This window comes from Rhinolophus ferrumequinum, chromosome 9 (genome assembly GCF_004115265.2).
Source record: "Rhinolophus ferrumequinum isolate MPI-CBG mRhiFer1 chromosome 9, mRhiFer1_v1.p, whole genome shotgun sequence".
In the NCBI taxonomy this organism is placed as follows: domain Eukaryota; kingdom Metazoa; phylum Chordata; class Mammalia; order Chiroptera; family Rhinolophidae; genus Rhinolophus; species Rhinolophus ferrumequinum.
The window spans coordinates 19,159,598-19,182,487 of record NC_046292.1 but is presented as its reverse complement, the minus strand read 5'-3'; the positions used below and the strand labels follow the sequence as shown (position 1 = coordinate 19,182,487).

The 22,890-nt window shown below is 47.9% G+C and overlaps 1 protein-coding gene and 1 long non-coding RNA gene across 2 annotated transcripts; one reads left to right on the top strand and one right to left on the bottom strand.

Annotated features, from left to right (window-relative positions):
* Positions 1–283: 283 nt before the first annotated feature.
* On the bottom strand, positions 284–19,372 carry SMPDL3B (sphingomyelin phosphodiesterase acid like 3B). Its single transcript, XM_033113239.1, has 8 exons — positions 19,142–19,372; positions 12,769–12,982; positions 9,414–9,511; positions 6,022–6,165; positions 4,844–5,010; positions 3,547–3,727; positions 3,328–3,461; positions 284–874 (listed from the first exon to the last, which is right to left on the bottom strand). The coding sequence occupies exons 1-8, from the start codon at positions 19,218–19,220 to the stop codon at positions 509–511; spliced, it is 1,383 nt and encodes a 460-aa protein (XP_032969130.1). The 5' UTR covers positions 19,221–19,372; the 3' UTR covers positions 284–508.
* On the top strand, positions 726–17,026 carry LOC117026486 (uncharacterized). Its single transcript, XR_004423783.1, has 3 exons — positions 726–859; positions 8,924–9,086; positions 16,258–17,026. It is a non-coding gene; the product is annotated as an uncharacterized LOC117026486 (long non-coding RNA).
* Positions 19,373–22,890: the final 3,518 nt, after the last annotated feature.

Sequence of the window (22,890 nt, the reverse complement as noted above, 5' to 3'; positions counted from 1 at the left end):
CCCAAATGGCCCAGAGATTAGCGCCCGGGCTAGAACTGCGGCGTAAAAAAACCCAGAAAGGCCTGTTCTGACCGCAGATCGCTGGACTTCGCGAACTAATTGTGCTTCGAGTTCGGGCAGTGTGTTGGGGAGACGGAGAGCACAGGATCATCGAGGCGCATCTTCCTGGCTCATTTTATTCTGAAGATCCGTATGGAGGGACAGGAGGACGTTCAGTGACTGTGTAAAGGAGTTGCTTTAAACATTATTTACAAATTGAAAGGAATAATACGCAGAATAAGATGCACGATGAGCGTTCCCCCCTCCCCCATAAAAGGTGAAACTTGGAAGAAATGTCCGTCGTGGGGGGAGGGGGTCTTTGAGCTTCATTTCCTGATCTGACTGTCCCATCCCACTTATCTCTGGACGCGGGGGTAAATGATGTAAAATTCCAGTTCTCAATAGGTGACGCTGGCCCCAATTCACCAGGAGGAAGACAACACAGCTAGCGGGCAGGCGGCGCTCAACGTCACCGCGGGAGCAGTGCGCACAGGCCGAGCAGCGCGGCCAGCAGGAGCGCGAGCACGGGCGCGGGACCAGAGCCGGGGGCGCGCAGGCAGGCGGCGTACGCGTCGAAGGCCACCTCGCGCAGCGCGCACACGTGCTCCGCGCGGCAGACCTCGCCGCAGGCTCGCGTGTCGTAGCTGACAGAGTTGTAGACGTAGTAGCGCTGCATCGTGTCCTGGTCGGTGGCGATGCGGCCCAGTGCAGCGTGCATGGAGCGGGCACCTGCGTCGGGCACCCCGTAGGCCTCCGTCACCCTGTACTCGAGCTCCCAGCGCGCCTCTCCGCGCGCGTTCGCCTGGCTCAGGTTCATGAAGTAAGTCATCATATTCTGCAAAGAGGTCACGGTCAGGCAGGCCATGAGCAGCTGTCTACTTCCACCCCTAATCCCTCATTTTGCCTTTGTCCCCAGATTCTTTATATCCATAATAATGACCTCTGTTTGTTATTATTTACTACTTACCAGGTGTGCGTGGCAGACATCCTCTAATGGAATCTGATGTGGTAACTGTGCTTATTACCCCTATTTCACAGATTTGAACACTGAGTCCTAAAGAGGTTAATTCCTTTGGCCAGGGTCCCATAGGTGTTCAGTGGCAAAGGCAGGAGTGGAACCAGGTGGTTTATCCCATGGCCTGTGCATTTCCTGTCTCAGCAAGCTCTCAGGTATATAGGAGATGCTCAGTAAATATTTACAAAATAAATGGATAAAAAGCAACATAGAAGTAGGATGGAGTGCCTGGCTGAGAGAGGTTATAGAATTATGGTTGATTGGAGGACTCGGGTGTAATCACCCCCTAGGGCTCAGGTGCATCTTCAGGACTAGAATCTGGAGGGGTTTATCTGTCCAACACTTTCCACTTAAATTTGTAGACCTGCTTCAGATAACTAGCGGTGGGGTAAGAGGAGTTGTCATGTATGGATGGCAACTTCCTGCCTCCCATTTTACAGATAAAGCAAGGGAGGCCCAATAAGGTTAAAAAACCTCATGAGTGATGCAGCCAGGATTCAAACCCAGGTCTGTCTGACTCCCTCCCAGAGAAGGATTAAGGCGAGGGCTAGGGCTGGAGCTGGGAGGAGGGTCCGAAGGGAGGAGGGAGTCCCAGCCTGTGATTCCTCTTGCTAAGGCCCTGATTACCCATGTGGACAACAGGCCATACTCTTAAAAACCCTCAGATCTTCTCTGTCTCCATTTACTCCAGAATCAAAGACCTAGGTTGTTTCATCCAGTCCCTGGTTTTAAAGGTCCTTTCTCCCAGGTTAAATCTCTGTACCCACCTCTTCCTGGAAGTCCAACTTGAACACCCTGCTGCCTCCTCCCTTGGCATTTTCACTTGGACACCTTTCAGACATCCCAAAATTAACAGGTCCCAAACCAGATTTCTGATCTTCCCTCAAAACCTGCTTTTCCTGCAGTGGTCCCAATTCAGTCAATGGCGACTTCATCCGTCCAGGTTTTCAGGCCAAAACTTTGGAGTCCTCTTTAATTCCTCTCTTTCTCTCATACCCCTCATCCAATCCACCAACAAAGCCTGTCTGCTCTGCCTTCAAGATAACATTCAGGATCTGGCACTTCTTACCACCCCTGTGTTCTTTCCCTGGCCCATCACCTCTCAGTGATTTTTATGGTCAACTCATTCTCCTGTTTCTGCCCTGGCCTCTACAGCCTGTTCTCTGCATAGCAGACATGGTGATTTTGTGAAATGGTTAAATCAGGTAAGGTTCTCCAAACCTTCCAAATCCAGGGTCCTACTCATGGCCTACATGATCTAACCTCATCTCTCCCACGCTCCCTTTGTGCCTTCAACTGCGGCCACACTGGCCTCCACGCTCTTCTTCTAACACACCAGGCACATCCCACCCCTGGGCCTTTGACTTGCTCGTCCTCTTCCTTGCCCGGATGCTAACATGGTTCATTCCCTCAATTTATTCAGAATTCAAATGCCACTCTATCAGTGACACTTCCCTGCCCCAACTGTCTAACAGCACACACACATACCCTATAACCATCCCACCTGCCTCTTCCCTCTGTTTTCTTTTCTCCTTAGCACTTGTCTCATGCCATACTTTACTTATTTGTTTATTGGTTGTCTCCTGTAAGAATGTCAACTCCAGGAGAGCAGTGACTTTGTTTTTGTTCTCTTATGTATCTCCTGAGCTAGCACAGGGCCTGGCACATGGCAGATGTTTAATTTGTTGAATAAACTAAGAAGTAATATTTCTGTGTCATTTTAGCAATCACAGGCACATCCCAGGAAGTGAGGGATTGCTTGATGAGTTGGAGACCTACTTTGGCTGCAGCATAATCAGTGTAGAGAAGACGTGGGCCAGGGTCCTGAGGTCACATTTGAATACCAAGCCAAAGAGAGCCAACTTATCTTGGGGATACTAGGGAGCCATTCAAGGTTTTTGAGCAGCAGAGAGACCGGAAGTGCTTTAGAAAGAGTAATACCTTATGTAGTATGTTGCAGATGAGCTAAAGCAAGGCAGTGCTAGAGGCCGGGAGACCAAGTAGGAGGCCGTGACAATGATCCAGGGCAAAGGGACATTTGGGGGAAAAGAAATGACCTAATTTGGTGGCAAGATTTGGAGGTATTAATAGCTCTGGGGTTCTGATCCTGAGCTCTAGAAGTGTGGAAGTAACTTGACCTTCCTGAGGCTCAGTGGTTCCTAGAGCGTGGATTAGCTGGGAGAGAGTTAGGGAAGGTGGTAGTGTGTTCAGGTCCCTCCCCTTCCCTCTCCCTTCCTTCCTCCCCTGGCCCCGGCAGACCCAGGGCTCCTGACCTGGAGGTTCAGTGTGGCTCGGTCATATTCGAACACTCGGATGCCTGGATTGTTGGCCCCGTTGACCACTCCAGGTAATGTGGTTTTCCACGGGGTGACCCCAGGTGTAAGGAACATGACACCGATGGGAGTACCTGTCAGGAGAGAGACAACGGGACTAAGAGAGGCTGGTGAGAGAAGGAGGGAAGTGGGCTGGCAAGTACCCTCCAGCTTGAGTACCTGCATCATCATAGAACATCCGAAAGCTGTCGGTGTGGTGATGCCCGAAGAACTGCCCGGCGATGACTCGATGGTGCTTCTGGACCACCTTAAGATACTTCTCGTTGAAGCCCTCCCAGAACCACGCTTTGTTCTGAGTCTTCTCAAAGAACCCCGGGGGCACGTGGCCAATAATGTACACCTACAAGGAAAGGGTACCCAGGAGGGGCTCAGAGATAACTTCCCCAGCGCTTCATTGCCACCTCTCAAAACCTGCCATCTCCCCAAAGGCAAGGAGTCAGGCTCAAATGTACCATCTCCCAAAGTTTTCTGCTTTTCCGAGCAGATTCCAGCATTCTCTGTATGCAGTGATGAATGTATCACATTCTTCCCCAACTCTATGCCTTTGCCCATGCTGTACCTACCACATGGAGTAACCCTATTGTCATTTCTGTAAATCCTACTCAAACTTCAAAACCCAGTTGAAAGGGCATCTATTCGTGAAATCTTCCTGATCCTTTAGAGACTGGTATCCTCCTTGGAGAACTCTGGCGCTATAACTAAACTTTCCTTGCATGACCGTGCAGCAAGCACAGGCTAGGTGTTAGTGTGTGATCATGTCTTACGTTCCTTAAGTCACTCAGCCGACAGTACCTGGGCCCTTGGCCACCACAGCACGAGGTAGAGTGGGGGCGGGGCATAAGGGAGAGGGCAGTTAAGAACATGAACTTGGAATCAAGTGTGTCACCTCTTTGAACTTAAGTTTTCTCATTGGGAATAGCATCTAACTTGTGGAGGGAGCTTTGAGTTAAATGAGATAATCCATAGTGAGTGCTCAGAAGCACCAACCATGAGATCCTGCTGGGAGGTGCTGTTCAGTCCAGGGACTCAGGCAAATGAGACAACAGGGCCAGTCCTCAGGGAGCTGCCAGCCCTGCAGGCCAGATGGACACAAGGGCAGGGCACCCCCTTGAGATCTAGTACACAGTGTGGGCTGCAGCTATGGTGTGTGACGACACTGGAAAGAGCGCTGGACTTGGAGTCTGGAGACCGGGGTGGGTCTAGTCTCGGCTCCACCACTTACTGTGTGACATGGGACCATCACCACCCCTCGGGAGCCTCATATCTGCAATGGGTTTCAGGGTCCCAGCCTCACAGGATGTTCTGAGGATGGAAGAAGAAGCCCCCTCTTCATGCCAAGCTGATGAAGGACTCTTTGATGTGGGCATCTCGAGAGAGTGGATGAGTTTGTGCTGAGGTGGGAGACTTGTTCAGGAAGTGATCCCAGAGAGGGAGAGGAGGAGGCAGGGGCCCTTACCATTTCCCCAGCTCGGGACGCATTGGTCAGCACATCTTCCAGCCACTGGAACTGCTGGCCAGGGTCGGCCATGCTGGCTGTCTGCTCATTTTGGCTATAGTACAGGTTGGTGTTGAGGACCACGATTCGCCCAGTCGGCCCTGGCAACTTCTCAGAATAGAAGGCACCTAGGCCATCACAGCCAGAGAAAACATGAAGAGAGCTCTTGTTTCTAACAAGATACACCTGTGCCCCCCTCTCCTCACTCTCCCACCTCCCTTCCCATCTTTCCCATAACAGGAGCCTCATGGGTAAGACCAAAGGCTACCTAGTTTCAAGTTCTGGCTCTATCACTTATTAGCTGTGCGGCTTAGGAAAGTTACTGAACCTCTCTGTCTCAGTTTCTTCATCTGTATAATGGAATAACAATGAAGTGTGTTTGCCCCTCCAGATCCATTGTCAACCCTTCTCCACGCATCCCTCTGCCCCAGGAGCTGATCTATGTGAAGTACGTCAATGGGCTCCTGTGACACAAGCTTCTGGTTAGATGTGACCAGTGGCGGGCGGGGATCCCCAGCATCACGGTACTGAAGAAAGGGAAGAGAGTAGGTCAAGGTCACCTTGGGCTGGCTGTGTCTTTGGATCAGTTGTTCTCAACTAGGTGATTTTGTCCCTCAGAGAACATTTGGCAACATCTAGAGACATTTTTGGCTATCGAAACGGGGTATTACTGGCATCTGGCGGTTAGAGGGCAGGGATGCTGCTATACATCCTACAGTGCACAGGTCAGCTTCCACATCAGACTCATCTGGCCCAAAAGGTCAATCGTGACAAGGTTGAGGAACCCTGCTTGAACTGATGGTCACTGCCCCTTCCTAGGGTTTTTGCGAGGAATCTGGTAACATGCTGAAGGTAGTGCCTGGCACACAGTAAATGCTCTATAAAAATTCAGTCTGCTCTTCGTTAGTGCCAGGGGCTTACGCGCATGGGCACTGGAGTCAGCCCTGGATTCTGCTTCCAAGTCTACGTCCTCTAAGCTGGATGACTGGCCAAGTGACTTGGTGTCTTTAAACCTCAATCTCCTTATCTGTAAAATGGGGGGAAATCAGTACTGATTTCATGGGGATATTGTGACGACGAATGAGATCAGACCTTGGCGCACAATAAGGGCGGACAGTAGTAGCAAATGGTATTAGTACCTTCTTTGAAGAGAGAGATGGATTCATTACTGAGCCAGGGTCTCCACAGTTCTGCTACCTGATTGTAGATATTGTTGCTCCCTGCTGGGAACTGGTTTTTGGGGTGAAAGTCATGATTTCCCAAAGCAGCGTAGACTTTAGTGTCTGAGAGAAAAAGGAGAATTATAAAAATATATACGTGAAAGCGCTTGGTGGAGTTACTCATTTTCATTCGGTCACTGGCCATTAGAGTTGATGGGGAAGAGCGATGAGGAAAAATTGACAGATGAGGAAAACACAAAGATGGAAAACACATTTAATACAGTGTAGCTGCACTTTGCTCAGAAGGGCAGTGATGCGAGGGAGAAAGCTAGAAGGTCTAAATAATCTTCAGCTCCAGTGTCAGCCACTTGATAATTTAGTGTTCCTTGTTGTCAATTCGAGAGCCGTCTTACTGTTAGGGAAAGGGTCTGGTTCACTCTGCAAAGTCTTAGGAGTTTCACTCATCCACAATTCAACAGTATTTACTGAACACCTAGTTTATGCCAGCACAGAGACCTGGGAACCAGGCACCCAGTCCCAATGCCAGAGGTCTAGCAGTGCGGTAGGGTTGACAGGTATTGAGTAATGAGAGGTGTGAGGGCTGTCACAAAGAGAAGAGTCACTTGCTATGGGAGTATATAACAGGTGGGAGAGGGGCCAGGAGAGGCCTCCCTGAGGAAGTGGCCTGTGAATGAGCCCAGAACGGGGAGAGGAGCCTGTCAGATTCTTCTCCTTCTCGTGATTAGCCTCACATCTGCTTTCATTTCTCTTCTGTGTCTGGCATGTAGTAGTTGCTCAATAAATATTTAATGACAAACGAAAACTCCTTTGAGCTCAGGACAGAGCTCTGCCCTCATAGGGGCTTGACTCACCCCAGGAAGTGACCGAACCAATGAGGGAGGCTGGAGTCTCCAATTCCCACTTGGGAAAATGTCTAACAAATCCTTTGTCTTCGATAGCCTGCATGGTCTGGAAATGCTGAGAGCTCTGCCAGAGGAGGAGGTTGTAGAATTCCCACCAGGAATTGTTCGCAACGCTGGGAGCCATCAGTGTAACTACCTGGAAAAACCTCTCCTCTCCAGCATAAATGCTGGCAGCCATTAAGGATCTATTTATGAAAAAACACACAAATTCCTGGAATCTCAAGTGCAGATGAGAAGGGAGAGAATCTCCCCCTTTTTGCTTCTTCTATGTGCCAGGCACTGTTAGAAGCTCCTTACAAGGTCCAGGAGGGCACAATCTGGCATCTTGTTCACCACCAATCCTTTACACCTAGACTGTGTCTCTTCCATAGTAGTAGATGCTCAATAAATTATTTGTTGACTGACTACATGAGTGAACAGATTGCCTTATTTATCCTCACAACAACCCTCTGGGCAGATACCAGTATTCTCCTTATTTTAGAAGAGAAATATCTACAGGGAGAAAAGTGTCTTGATGAGATCGCCCAGCTAGAACATGGCAGAGCCTAAACTGGGGCCTGGATCGATTTGCCTTGCAAATCTTTGTTCACCACTTGGCAGTGCCCAGAGGTGGGAGGCCAGTGTGCCCAGCAAGTCTCATGGGGAACACAGGTGGCATGTGGCAGAAAGAACACATTACTTGAAACCCAAATCTTGAATTTCGGTCCCATCCTCCTGTCTAAGTTGCTTAAGCTTAAAAATCTACAAAATAGGGAGTGTTCTGCTTGACCTCGCCTGCACTTCAGCAGAATTATAATTCTCAAATAAGATAAAGCCTCATTTCATCTCTTCCAATTTGTTCTCATTTTCACACCTCTACAAGTGAGGTGTGTCTTACCACTGAGGCCATGAGAAAGCGCCGTGTCATGTTTTACGTGACAGCATTTCTTTTCTTAGCGATACATAAAATAATGACGCATCTTATAGTTGATGGCATCTTGGATATTAGGAAATTCAGTAAATGTGCAAGTGTATTATGAACTAGGAAAACTTCTAATTGCATTTGTATTTGAAATCATAGTTAATAAGGCATTTTCTTACCTATTACTTGACTTTTATTCCAGAAGCCCCATGTGGAGCAGAGGAAAGGTTGCTCAAAGTTGGAACTGAGTTTGAATTTCTCCCTAGGAACTGACTAGCTTTGAGAATAGTAATATCTATTGTTGGTGGGGAGGAGTGTCCAGATTTGACACTAAGTAGTGACTTCTGGAAGATGAACAGTCCAGGCATGTCTGAATTGGGTTGGGCTGGCTTGAATTGCATAGACTCCAGGCAGCTTTTTGCATACGTTGATTTATGTTGAGGAAGAAAGGTAGCAGAAAGAAGGTTGCCTAAAGGATGGATGTGTGACGGTGACAGCAGCTCTGGCCTCTCCTGGGAGTTGCAGTGGGAGTGGTGGGTAAGAGCAATGCTCAAACCAGGATTTGCCTGTCCCCTCCCCCAAACCCCTTTGCCACATGACCTTGACCAATTTATTTGACCAAGGCTCGCATTTCTCATCAGTAAAACTGAGATAGTAACAGCATCTCTCTCTAGGATTATTAAGACAATGAATGAGCTAAGATATATGGATTGTATTCTTAGAGGAGTACCTGACACTTAGCACTTGATACATAGATACATATAATTATCGCTGCTGCTATTATTTTTTTTTATTATCATTTCATATCTGGGTCCTGGGGACCCATGACTAACACCTTTAGAGGAAGCAGCTGTACCAGAATGGCTAGTGGGCTGCTCTCACAGGTCCCAGATGGCAACCTGAGAGCCTGATTCAGCCTCCAGAACCTTACGTTTGGCACAGCCTGCTTTAAAACATTTTTAAGGGCTATTAGGTAGGACATGCAGATCCCACTCTCCCTGACATGTCCGGTAGGGCTACTGCCATAATCACTCACAGTCTCTGCCTATTCTCCCAGGTTCTGAAGGAAGGTCTTGGAAGCATAAAGAAACAGCACCTTGGCTGGAAGTCAGCTCACCCAGAAGTGCCAACAGCCACGTTGGTTTGAGAGGGGTGTATGGCAACTGCAGGGCCACAGAAGGACACAGAGCTGTGTGCGAGCCCACATGAGACTTACCCAGGTACGATGCCTGGGTGTGACTGTAGCTGCCTTGAGAAGCGGCTTTAAGTATGGTGTTGTACAGGCAGGGCAGAAGGCAGTGAAATGTCAGGCATTTCTATTAATAGGTTCTGTGTGTATCCACAGGCTGACAAGCTCACAGGTTCCTTGCGGGGTTGTTGGAAGGTAAGAAATGATGGCTGTGAAGAGCCTGGCACAGAACCTGGCCCACAGCCTCATTGTTAATGGATGAAAGTTGTCTCTCTCCATCTTGCTGCTGTGGTCCCATGGTGCCAGGCACCACCTGGGGTTCAGGGAATGCTGTGGGGGACCAATAGCAGGGTCTTACCTGGAAAGACTTCTCTGATGAGCTTGGTCAAGCGTTCCACAATTGCCAACACAGCTGCTTCTCCCAGCCTCTCATTGGGCACATGAGGCGTGTCATCACTGCAAAACACCACTGAGTCAGTTTGGTGTGGGCAGCTCAGGATGGAGAACGAAAAAAGGAAGGAGAGGGGCTCTGCTGTGAGAAAAGAGGCTGTGGAACTGGACCTCAGATGTCCACTGAGAAGTATGACCATGCTGCAGATGGGGGTCACACGGGACAGAGCTCAGACTTGGGCTCTGCCATTGACCTGCTGTGGGTCCCTGGGCTGGTTATTTAACCTCTCTGAGCCCCTAGTAGCTCCTTTATAAAATAGGGATAATAATGGTATTTACTCATAGAATATTTGTGAGACTTCAATAAAGGGTAAAATTATATAAATGTAAAATGTAGGATAGTAACTGCTAGATGGTAATTAATATTATTTAGAGAAGGAAGTTTTGGGATGCCAGTCCGATCTGCAAGCGCCCAGAGAGCTTCGGATAGAGAAGTTGTCTCTGAGTTGTGCTCCTTTCTCCAAGGTTTCTAAGAGGTCTGGAGCTGGCTTCAGAATATAGAGTTCAGATCTACTCTATGGCAGGTCCTGGACCTATGCTAGGACCATTTAGTCGTGTGCCCCACCCTTCTCCTTCCCTGTTTGACTGACCTAAATTCTACACCTGAGAATTGTGTAACAAGGTGGGAGAGCAGGGCAGGAGAATGGGGAAAGGTGAATTTTGGGGTAGGAGCCCCTGAAACCAAAGGTCCTTATGACTTTGATTAAATTCAGCTTTAAATCCTAGCTCTAGAAATCATATATATATATATATCCACACACACACACACACATATATATATATATATATATATATATATATATATACACACACACACACACATATATATATACACACACACATATATATATATGACCGAGGGCTTCCCTGGATACTCAGCAACCCCGAGGCAGCAGAAGACAGTAGCCCGGACCTGACTGATAGTCACACAGTTCTGACCTATAGCAGCTGAAGATAACATCATGACCTAAGTTATGTTTCAGCTCCTGAATCCTAAGGTGAAACAACCCCCTGGCTACTTTCCCATGAGAGCAGACTGAGGGACATGCTGGAACAGACCTCAGAACTGTCCTCAAGACCTGAAGAAATGATTAATTACCCTTACCTCACTGCCAACCAATCAGCTCCCAGCGTGACCTTGAACCCGTAACCCAGGATGTCTTCTGATTTTTGTCCTATATAATCTATAGTCTACATACTATCGGGAATTCAGACTTTTGATTATTAGCTTCCCATTCTCCTGGGTGGTGCAGTTCAGAAAAAAATAGCCAGTTTTCGCCACTGCAATTCTTGTTGTGTAGTGTTTGACTCTGGTAGTGTCGGGTGAATGAACTCTTTCTGTTCGGTGACACCCCAACAATCTAAAGCCTGAGGACTGCTGGGGCCCATGGGGCAAGGCAGCTGCTGCCCAGCTATTCCCCAGGGAAGTTAATTAGCTTAATAGATCTGATACGGCTGCTAGCAGCTCACACCGGCCTACTTTGTGCCCGGTAACCATATCCACTAATTTGTTCTTCATAATAACCCCACAGCACAGGTTCTATTGTTAGTCCCATTTAACAGATAAGAAAACCAAGGCCCAGAAAGGTGAGGAATTCTGCCTAAGTGTATACAACGAGAGTGGTGGAGCCAGGGTTTGAACCCAGTCAGCTTCAGAGCCTCTGCTCACACCCATTGCTGTGTCTCTGATACCCTCATTAGGGCAGCAAGGGAAGCCTTTTTTAGCCCCGTCGTCACTGGGGACAAGCCAAAAATCTAAAAGTATTGGAACAAAATTCCTTTTTTTTCTCTAGTTTAAAGGATCTAATTCTGTCTGATAGAAAACACATCCAATTTCTATAGGTTATTCTCCCCAAGGGATTGCAACTCTCCCTGGGAAGTCAAATTTCTTAGAATATGAAGAATTATAAAAAGATCCTAGAGGTCATCTCATCCAATGCCATACACTTCTGCAAAGTCCCAGAGATTTCCCAGAAAAATCATGCTACTTTGAAAGGATCATGAATTTCCCAAAGCGGTCACCTTTCCCAGAGGGATTCACGTCTTTCAGAATGTTACATCTCTCTCCAAGGGCCCCTCCTCAGAGAATTCAGAAGAACCCTCTCAGGAACAGGAGTCCGTGGTCATGACCTAAAGCTCACTCTCTTCTAAGATTGATTACTGAGCCCAGGGGGAGCCAGAGCTGTCCAGGCCCCTCCGGAGACTCTGTCACATTTCTTAAGTGTCCAGCTTTGCCCCTCCCCCTGCCAACCACAGGGTCCATCTGATGGTCAGTCCCAATCAATCCCACATTACACTGAGGGACAGCTGGGGGCATCGTGGGCTTAATCCTTCCTTTTGAAGTGTCCACTGAGGCTGGAAGAGGTAGCAAGAAGTCAGAGTTCCTGCGGACCTTCTTCACCAGCTCCCTGGCTCACCACTTCCTGAAGGAAATCCTCCCCCAGTCCTGCCAGACGGAGCAGGTACTCTGGGAAGCTCCCACAGCCCCCAGGAACCCTCTCTTGTCACTGAGATATAAGGGCCAGTGGGCTTGTCTGCATGACCCACAAGACCGTCAGCTTCTTAAAGACGACTTGGGGTCTCCGTCATCTCAGTTCTCCATTGTCTACCCTGGGCTGAGCACAGGACAGGCTGACCTACCAAGGGAGGGAGGAAAGGAGTCAGTGTGTGAGGGGAGACCTCCAGTGATGAGGACAGCGAGTGCTGAAGACAGTTGGAAGACTTACAGCAGCTTCCTTGGATGAGAAACAGAAATGGAGTCTCTGTGGCCACGTGGAAATCACCCCTCACGTTTTCTTCACACAGAGCAGTGATCTGACCAGTGAGAATCTCCCCTCCCCCACCAGGGCTAGGGCAGCCCATGCGTGGCCAGCAGCTAACCAGGACATGTGGTCCCAATGCCGGATCACTTTCAGCCCTCCTACCTTCTCCTATCCTTGCATTTGGATCTCTAGGGCTTGCAGTCCTGAAACCCCAGTGGGGTGTTCATCCCCCAACTTAAAATCCATATGCCCAGACGTGCCATGACCTTGTCCCGGCCTCAGTGAGAGCTGCATTCTGCTGAGTGGGGAGATACAGAGGTCGAGGGCACCGACGTTGGAATCAGCCAGGCCCAGGGTCCCCTGGACAAACTGCGTAACTCCTTGGTCCTCTCTAAAACAGGGCTGGCATGATAACGAAAGGAGATAGTGTAGGAAGGTGCCAGGTGGCAGATGGCACACACCAGGGGCCCAGTGAAGTGTAGCTGTCATGACTGCTCTCACCCCGTCCAGAGGATGAAGTCCGGCTCTGGCTCGATCTCCTTCATGGCGTAGACAGAGGAGTTGATGAGGACCCAGGGAGAATCACAGAGGTAGTCACCCCAGGGGCCCGCGTTGGACACTGGCTGGGAGCCGGCTGATGGGCACACTTGGAGGGGGTCTGTGGACACCTTGTAGTCAGGGTCCAGGTGCAGGTCAGAGATGTGCCAGAACTTCCCTGCAGGGGAAAGAAGACCCTCGTCAATGTGCGGCCCTCCCTGAGCCCAGATTGGGGAGGCCGTCCAGGAGAACCCTGGGCGGAGGGAGCGGAGGTTGCACAGGTGAAAGGAAGTTTTCTCTGAACTCAGGGTCCAGAGAAAATGGGCCACAGGCTTTGCCCAGGGAGGCATTGCGTGGAGCAGAGAACAGGCTTAGCTCTGTCCCTGACCTGTGACCTTTGACAAGGCCCTTTCCATCTCCCCACCTCAGCGTCCCCATCAGCAGCATGAGGGATTGGTTTGTGCGACCCTAAGAATGCTTTGGGAGTTCTAAGCAGAGTGCTTGTCTTAAAGCACAGGTGGGAGAAGGTCAGGGTTAAACACTCAGGCTCGGGAGCCACATACAAGCGGTGTGATTTTGAGCAAGTTGCTTTACCTCTCTGAGCCCATAATTAGAGCCAGATCTTACCATGCGCCAGGGAAGTACATACAAAAATCTGGTGTGGGGACAGAGTCCCAGAGAGCCAGTTTCCAGGCTCTCGGCCTCATGTGGAAAGGTGCTGGCTCGGGTAGTAGATGGCCATCTGCTGTGGCCATCAGCTGTTACCGGTTAGCCTTTAGCCAGATATAACTGCCGTGGCTAAGCCAGCAAGGCAGATTGCAGTTAGCAAGGGGTTGGTTGGTTGGCAGAGAAGTGGACGGCGGATTGTGGATCGTGTGGATCCTGCTTCCTGTGTCTCTACCCCGCGGCCAGCGAGACTATAGTGATATGACTCCCCTATCTGTGGCTCCGTTGATGTTCCTTTTGGGCCTCACCCTATCCTGTGTTCTTGTGCGGGGAGCGGGAGCAGAGACCCTGCATGACATCTGACCTGGGAGAAGGCTTACACACCAGATGGGTTGTTTTGCTGATTAATAACAGCAAAAACCTGGAGAATAGGTGTGGAAATGGAGTTTAAGAGTGCTAGACCAGAAAAGAAGGACCATAATTTCAGACTGGACCGCATTTCTTCTGTGGGTGTGCGTGTTAGTGATTCTAGATGCAGGGAGGCAGCTCACGCAGCTGGGAGTGGTCCTGTTTGCTGAAGTGCTTGACTGAAACCTGGTCTCAACTCCAAACCAAGGGAGACTGAAATGCCAAAAATCTCAGTATGATACAGAGAAGGGAATCCAAAGAAACAGGCCACATGGAGTAGATTTATCATCTGTACCCAGCACTGAGCCATTGAAACTAGAAGTAGTTTCAATGATGATTATTAAAGAGAGTTGAACAGGTGTAGCCTCTGCTCTAAATTCTGCATTTTTGACTAACACAGGGTAGGGCCTGGGATTTCCTTATCCTCCACCATTACTGTCACTTCCTCTTCCATTTCCTGTGTCACTCAGAGCCAACAGCCAATACTTACCCAACCTCCGGAAACTGGGCCTGGGCCTGAGAGTCTGGCTTGTGTTGCTTTCAGGGTCGGATGGTCAGGGCACCACCCAAGCCACGGTGTGGCTCTGGCAAGGGCCGGGTCAAGTCAGGCCCCTGATCCACACTTCTTGACTTTTTCTCCCAGAGGCCTCTGAGCTTTTTGCCCACCTCTCCAGATCTAAACCTGGTCTCAGGAAAGGGTCAGAAACTTGTTCACACTAAGGTGCAAACGACTGACTAAGCAAATCCTTCTCCCTCCCATGGTCATTATGCAGTCCTGCTTATCACATACCTAGAAGTTTGTTCATTTATCCCTATTTTGCGGATAAGGAAACTAAGCTTCAGACGCTGAGGTGCTGAGATCACATGGAAAATGGTTGGGGGGAGGGGATCCTGTGGAAATCATATCCTTTCTCAGGAAGATGTGATTGCTAAGGGGGGAACACCAGTGCCTTCTTACTTTAAAGATGTCTTTTTGTAGACACTCTACGCCTGCATTTTTAATTTTTAACCAAACTGAGAGTCTTTGTTTATAATGGGAAGAATTTAAACTTTCCATACAAATTGTGATCACTAATATATTTATATTACTTACAAAAAAAAAAATGGTCCCTTAAACTTTTACAGAACTGTACCATGTTTGTGCGTGACTTCACTTAACTGTCACATTGAATCTCTCCTCTGCTATGACTATTTTATAGATAGTGAAATAGAGGCTCAAGTTCACATAGATTTTAAAAGGTAAGATCTAGGTTTTCTGGCTTGAGGCAGTGGGTTGTTTTGAGAGGGTGTGCATGAAATTTGGAATCAGGAAAATCTTGTTTTGAATCCTGGCTCCTCTACACAGGCAATGGCAATAGATTGCCTCAGCTGAGCCTCAGTTTCCTTATTTTAAAATGTGGACAACGATATCAGTAGCAAAGGGGTAGATGTGTGGATGAAAGGAGAAATCTCATGTGCAGTACCTGGTGGCAGGGTAGACAAGCCAGCCAAGGGTTTATTCCCTTCGCCACTCTGACCCTCAAGCCTCTGTTTCCACAAGTGTAAGATAACAGTATAACAAAGGTCATCTGGAGGCCCTGCTAGTTCTCATGCTCTGCGATTCCATGACTTTTGTCTGTTATTGTGTATAACTCACACTGCCAACCATTCTCGGTCCTTATTTCAGTCCTTTGCTTTTGACTAAGCAATAACCTCAAACACTTCCATTGTTATTCCTCCTCTGTAAACTAAGGCCCTCCAAGACACAGAGGGTTCACTTGTTAAAACCAGCCTTTACTGACCCCCTGCATCAAGGATGAGGATTGCGTTCTCCTCACAAGAGCCCTGTGAGGTAGGCTTACCATTTTGAGGGAAATGTTTTCCTACCATGCTGACCCACACTGAAAGAACTTGTCTATTTCCGTGCAACTAAAAGCAGAAGGATAATGCAGTGTTGCATAGGTTATGTGTGGGAGGAGAGAAGGAGCCAGCAAGTTGGTGACAAACTCCAGCTCTTGGCTAGGGAAGATGGAGGTAGAAGAAACCCCACAGTTTTATGCAAAGCAGGGATGATTGCTGTCTGATTGGACTTCATGCACTTCATGAAGAGACTCAGATTCTGTAAAGACTTAGAAGTGCTGTGGAATTCTTTTTCAATTGAATTTTGTTTTTAAATTATAAATGTATACATTCCAGAAAGTTTGGAGAAAAGAGAAAAAAACAATACCTATAAAGCCCACTATTCCAAGAGAACCCATCAAAGGACATGATGCGTGAGGCAGCTGAGTGTTGTGAAGATTAATTTAAATTGGAGTAGGGGGCACTCTCACACCCTTAGTCACTCACCATTAATTACCCTAAAACACGAAGAGATTTACCAGTACTTTCCATCCCCAACAGGAAGATGTTTTTCTATTCTGTTACTCCAGCAGGAAGAAGGAAGATATTTTTCTTGTCTGGCAACCACTCAGCCAATGAAAGACTGTTATAACTCATCCAATGAAAAGCCACTGTACTTTGAACTACCAGTTTCCTCCAATGGACTTTTTGTTTACAAAAGCCCCTCTGAACTTCCCCTTTCCTCTATAAAAGCATGTTACATACTTTGTTCTCTGGATTTGCTGTGGTTAACCATTAGACCACATATTCTGAATTGTAATTCTTTTGTTGTTCCTGAATAAACCCATTTTGCTGGAGAAATATCTGGCTATTTGTTTAAGGTCAATAGTACAAACATGGTCCTGCCACTTCCTAGGTGTGGAATCTTGGGCAAATGTATGTCCCTCTGCGTTTCATTTTCCTCAGCCACAAAATGGATATTATGATAATAGTACCCACTTTACAGGGACTATAAAAATCAAATGTATTTTTGTATTTCACGTTTCAAATGGGCATGTATCAAGCACCTTGCACAAGCATGGCCCATCATAAGTGCTCAATAAATAAATGTTAGCTCTTCTTGGCTATTTTCCTTAATGTTTGTTTGTTTTTATATAGCATTATTTTAAAAGAGATTGAAATTGTTCAGTGTGGGTGCAGGTCCAGAATCATATATTAACTAGATGTGTAACCTTGGGTTAGTTACTTAACTTCTCTAAGGCTCAATTTCCTTGATAATCCCTATGTCACAAGACTATTGTGAGGGCATTATGTAATAATTTCAGCAATGTATAGCACATAATAAGTTGTTAATAAATGTTATTTATTGTTTTCAATTTTGCTATATTGTCTTGAAACTTTTTTACCTGGACGTTTTACCATAATCTATTCAGCTATTCCATTATTGATAGCATTTCTCATTAGTATTATAACATGCGATGATATCTTAGTGCATTTGTGAGGAGGAGAGATTCTTTTTAACCACTAAGGGCTGGGGGTTTGCCAATTGGCATTTGTATTTTTAAGAAAACATATTTAAAAGTGAAAGAGTGAGGGAATGGAAATTCTTTCAATCATTCCCCTCCCAAACCTCCAGTAAGACTCGCAGGTCTGAGTCTCCCAGATGGGAGCTGGGTATCTGCCTTCAATTGGAAGGAGGACTGCCACTCTCAGCCTTCTCCCAAGCAGATCACTCCCACACATCCTCCCAGGGCTTGTACCAGAGATAGTTCCACCTATAAGTCACAGCTTTTGGATCTGAGTCCTTTCCAGGCATTTTGCTCTGGTCTCATCTCCCCCAAGATCCTCTTCACTGGCCTCTGAGATTCCCAACCACATTGGCAGAGCACTTTGCCAAGACTCCCAGCTGCCCCTGGGTAGGATCTGAGGAAGTAGACTGACCAGAACTGAGCGCCATAGGGGCAAGCAACGAGCAGAGCCCTGAGCCAGTACTTCCCCTCTCAGCCTCTCTTTTTGTAGCTGCAGAAAGGGTGCTGGATCATCTCTAAGGTTCCATTCAAAGGACTACAGAAAAGAGCAATCTAGAATCCTAAGGAAAACTATAGTTCCAACCCTCCCACTGACTCTCCTCTAACTGCATGGAAATCTAACAGGCATCTCGAATTGGATGTATCCCAAATCAAACTGCCATCTCAGCAAATGACATAATATAGCATCTCAGCAAACGACGACTATGTCCTTCCAGTTGTGAGACAAAAATCTTGGAGTCACCCTTGAGTCCTCCTTTCACAGCCACCATCTGTCAGCAAGTCTTGTCCAGAATCAGATCATCTTCCACCACCCCCACTCTTACCACCCCGGGCCAAGCCACCATCCTTTCTCACTGGATGATGACAGTAGCTTTCCCACTGGTTTGGCTGCTTCTCCTTTACTAGGGTAAACTACCATCCCAGTTTGCCCAGGACTGCAGGAGTGTCCAGGGCCCCAAACTTAAAGTGCTATGACAAGGAAAATCTCAGGCAAACCAAGATGAATCGGTCCCCTGCCTTTATGGCATTACAGCCTCTTCCAATACAACAGCCTGAGGGTCCTTTTAAATATACACAAGTCAGCACAGTTCTGCCTAAAACCTCTAATGCTGTCCCATTTCACTCTGAGTCCTTAAATTGTCTACAAGTTTATACATGAGCTGGCGCCAGCCGCCCACTCCCATGCCCGTGGTTCCCTGGCCTCCATCACCCCTCTTGCCCACTCTGCTCCAGCTACGCTGGCTTCCTTGCTCGTCCTCACACGCATCACCTGTGCATCCAGCTCATGGCCTGTGCATGTTCCAATCTCTCTTACTGGAATGGCCTTCTCCAGATGACCACATGGCTCTTTCCTTCACTGCCCCGGGTGTCTGCTCAAATGTCACGTTTTTAGGCAGCTCTTCTCTGGCCATCCCATAAGTATTTCTTCCCCAGAATAGCCCTGTATTCTGCTTTATTATTCTCCACAACACTTGTTATCTCTTGGAATACTAGGTATTTACTTGTTCATACGTCTTTTCGTTTGTTTCTCCCCATGTGAAGGAATATTCCATGAGGCTTTGTTTTTTTTCTTTTCTGGTTCCTAGAAGGCACATGGTACATAGCAGGCCGTCAACCAATATTTGTTGAATGAATTCATGAATCTTCCTGCCACCTTCTACCTCTACCAGCTGGCTGGCTCTTACATATAAACACCTCTTAGCAAAGTCAGAGTCCCTCCCCTGGCCAGTTGTCCCTCCCCCTAAAATCTGCAGGCTCAAACAGCAGCCCTACTGCCTTCTAACCCTCTCACCCAGCCTCCTTATCTTACCTTCCTCCTTTGCTATTTTTAGCAGCTTTCTGTGAGCAGCTTCGGGCAGCCCCCATCCTGAGTACATAGTACAAAACAGAGATGTGACAGGCGTTGCAGCGCCTACCTGGCTCAGCCCTGGCAACTCCCCAGTGGGCCAGGAAAATCAGCAGCTTAAGCAGCCTCATCCTTGGGGCTCGAGACATGGGGTTCTCCAGGAGCTATTGCTCACGCCACAGGCTTCCTAGGTAGATGTTGGTGGTCACTTGCCTGAGTTGAACTTCCTGTCCTGTTACTTGGTGTTCCCAGCCGTCCAAGACGTCTGGCTCCTCCTCCTCCTTTGCCCAGCAGAGTGTGAGCTGGGTTTTCCCGAGGAGAGGCACCAGCCAGAACTTTGGACTCTGAAGTAGAAAGCAGCACCTGTCCTGCCAGTTTCTCAGAGCATGTCAGTCCAGCCAGCAACTGGATTCTCCAGGAAACTTACTCATCCAACCCGTCCCTGAGAGGCAAATGTCATCCACTCTCAGCGTTTTCATGTTGCCCCACCCAAAAAAACCTGTATAAAATGGCTGGCCTTTGCCATCAAAGGAACTTGACTGTTGGTTGGGGGTGGAGCTGCTTCACCACAAATGAACCAAGACTTAGAGTCATCCATTCATTCATGCTGGGAACCATGTCCCAGGGAGATGGATGGGATCCAGGGCAGTCCCTGCCATCAACAGGGGAAGGTAAACCGCTGCGCTGTAGTTCAGCATGCTAGATGGCTTGGCAAGCCCAGAGGAGGGATATAGCTCAGATGAAGGAAAGTAAGAGGGCTTCCGGGAGGAGGTGACACAGGATTAATCTCTTCTTTTATTATTGACATTGTCAAATATAAACTATAGGGAGAATAGTGTAATAAACCCCAGAGTACCCATCCTTCAGCTACAGCAGTTATGAATTTATGGCCAATCTTACTTCATCTACCCCAACCCCGACTTCATTGGATTCTTTTAAAGCAAATTCCAGAGATCATATCATTTTGCCCATAAACACTTTAGTATGTATCTCTAAAAGATAAGGACTCTTTTTTCCTAACACAATGATAATACCATGATCAAACTTAAAAAACTAATAGTAATTACTATCACCAGGTAGATATTTGGTCAATGTTTAAATTTCCCTAATTACCTCATAATTATTTTTTTTAAAGATTTTATTGGGGAAGGGGAACAGGACTTTATTGGGGAACAGTGTGTACTTCCAGGCCTTTTTTTCAAGTCAAGTTGTTGTCCCTTCAATCTTAGTTGTGGAGGGTGCAGTTCAGCTTCAAGTTGTTGTCCTTTCAGTCTTAGTTGTGGAGGGCGCAGCTCAGCTCCAGGTCCAGTTGCCGTTGCTAGTTGCAGGGGGCACAGCCCACCATCCCTTGCGGGACTCGAAGAATTGAACTGGCAACCTTGTGGGAATGGCCCATGTGGGAATCAAACTGGCAGCCTTCAGAGTTAGGAGCCTGGAGCTCTAACTGCCTGAGCCACCGGGCCGGCCCCATCTCATAATTATTTTTAAAGTTGGTTTATTCAAATCAGGATCCAAACCGGGTCCACACATTGCATTTGGTTGGTGTGTCTCTTAAGTCTCTCTTAATTTGTAGATCTCTCTCCCATCCTCCCACCTTTTTCTCTTGTTCTTTGTCAAAGAAACCAAGTCGTTCATCCTGTGAAATTTCCCACATTCTGGAGGATTTGGCTGATACCTTCTTGGTGGTGTCATTTAGTTCCTCTGTCCCCTCTATTTCCTCTAAACTGGTAGTTAGGTCTAGAGGTTTGGTAATATTCACGTTTGATTTTTTGGCACAAAGGATTCTCAGGTGGCCTCATGCCCTTCCTGTTACAGTACATCACAAGGCATGTAATTGTATGGTTGTCCCACCAGCTTAATCTTAATGTACAAGTAAGAGTTTCCTAGAAGAAGGGGGAAATGGGCAGAAGGGGGGACCCTGCTAAGACAGAGATGCTGAAACATCCCAGGGAGCTGCGTTGGGTGATATTGGGGTTTGGGGTCCTGAGCCAGGGAAGCAGGCCTGAGGCAGGCTCTGCTGGGTTGTTGAGCTGAGAGCTGTAGGGAGCCAAGGAAGAGTCTTAAGTAGGGGAGAGACACAACTCAATTAGCATCTTAGAAAGATGACACTGACTGCGTGGAAGATGGATTTGGGGGGAGACCAGGAAGGAGGCTGAAAAGTGGGGAGGGGCTACACTAGGGAATTAGTAACGAGTAGTAGGGGCGAAGTCAATAGACTGGCTGGGGAATTGGTTGAGGTGTTAATCTGTTCTTGTTGTATTTCTTTTTGAAAACCTTGTTCTAAACAGGTAGCAAAGGTCCCTTTCCTTGGGGGAAGATGTGGCCAGGTAGAAGACAGCCACCTCCAGGCTTTTGTCCCCTGACCTCCGAGAGGGGATAGTGGAGGGGACAGGAGAAGTCTCTATAAGCAAAGACAGACTGGCCCAGCCAGGACAGCAGACTGAGGTTGCTCCGTTCCAAACATGTCCAGGCTGTCCAGGAGGGAGCAGGTGTACAGACATGAAGTCCTTGGACATTTACTTGGATTCAATAAATATTGGTTATGTGTTAACTTCTGGGCTTTGGGGACACAGTGGTGAACAAAAACAAAAACAAAAACAAAGTCTCGGCTCTCACGGAGCTTACGGTACATTCAGCAAAAGAGAATAACAGTTCACGGACAAATCCACAAGGCTCCCAGCCCGGCAAAGCCCCCGGGGTCAGATTTGCAGCAGACGCTCCAGGCCCTCAGAACTATACAAGTTTAGCTGAGGAATATATCAACAGGGCCCACACCCAACCAAACACTAAAGCCCCGTCTGCGTTCAGGGCCCCGGGTCACCCCAAGGAGGAGAAAGGCATCAGAATAATCACCAAAACTGAATGTTCTGCCAAGGCAGAGGGAAAAGGGCTCAGAGACCAACTGGTGTTGATTTAATGAAAACAAGGCAGTGTAACTTTTCTTGCACCAGAGCCTATGGCCTGATTCATAACCACTGGACGGTATCTAGGGCACATCGAGGTACGCTTGGGTAACCCAGGGGACTGGTGAGGAAGGAGGGCAGGCCAGGAGTCTAGGGCAGGCGGTTCCCCGAGGATTGAGCAGGGAGTTGGCAATGACTATGAGATAGGTTAGTTAGTATGATTACTAGGTAGATGGGGGGGGGGGGGGGCGGTCCCTGGTGGAATAAAGGAAAGACAGCCGTATCCTAAAACTTCAGGTTTTGAAATCACTCCTTCGCTCCAGGACATAATGTAACAAGGCCCTGAGATTAATCATAAAATTCCTTTTGGCCGGACAAATGGAGCAGATCTGATAGATAAGATCTGATTTGCTAATTCCTTTAGGATGGGCAAGCAGAACAAACCTGGTAGACGAATTTCATTAGAAGGCGCCAGTTCCCTTCTTCAAACAGTTCCCTTCTCCAAACAGCTCCCCTTCCCCAAACAGGCAAGGGAAGGTATAAAAATAAGAGCTTTTGCTTCAGTCACGGGCACCCCCCATTCGGGACCCTCTCCCGCTCTGGAGCTGCAACCTCTTCTCCTGCTTCTAATAAAGTATCTTCTTTTTTAAAACTTTTTGCCTCTCCCTGGTCCGTGTTTCCATTCTTCGGCTTCACGAGACACGATCCTGGCCCGCACTCAGAAACTGCTGGCAGATCCAACATCACCTACATCAACTAGACTAGAAATTGGAACAAGGGGGCAAGTTCTGAAGGGGTTTAGATGTTCCTTGTATACCCATCGAGGGGTGCTAGAGTCCCACTCTGCTTTTGGCTGGATGTGGCAGCTTCTTTTAAATACCTCAGCGTTTTGGTCAGTGTCCCCAGAAGGCCCTCA

Coding starts and splice junctions, on each gene's coding strand:
- SMPDL3B (XM_033113239.1), bottom strand. CDS start 19,220: ATGTCTCGAGCCCCAAGGATGAGGCTGCTTAAGCTGCTGATTTTCCTG. Junction 3,728..4,843: donor CGTCCCGAGCTGGGGAAATG/GTAAGGGCCCCT, acceptor CTTTCCTTGTAG/GTGTACATTATTGGCCACGT. Junction 3,462..3,546: donor GATGTTCTATGATGATGCAG/GTACTCAAGCTG, acceptor CTCTCCTGACAG/GTACTCCCATCGGTGTCATG.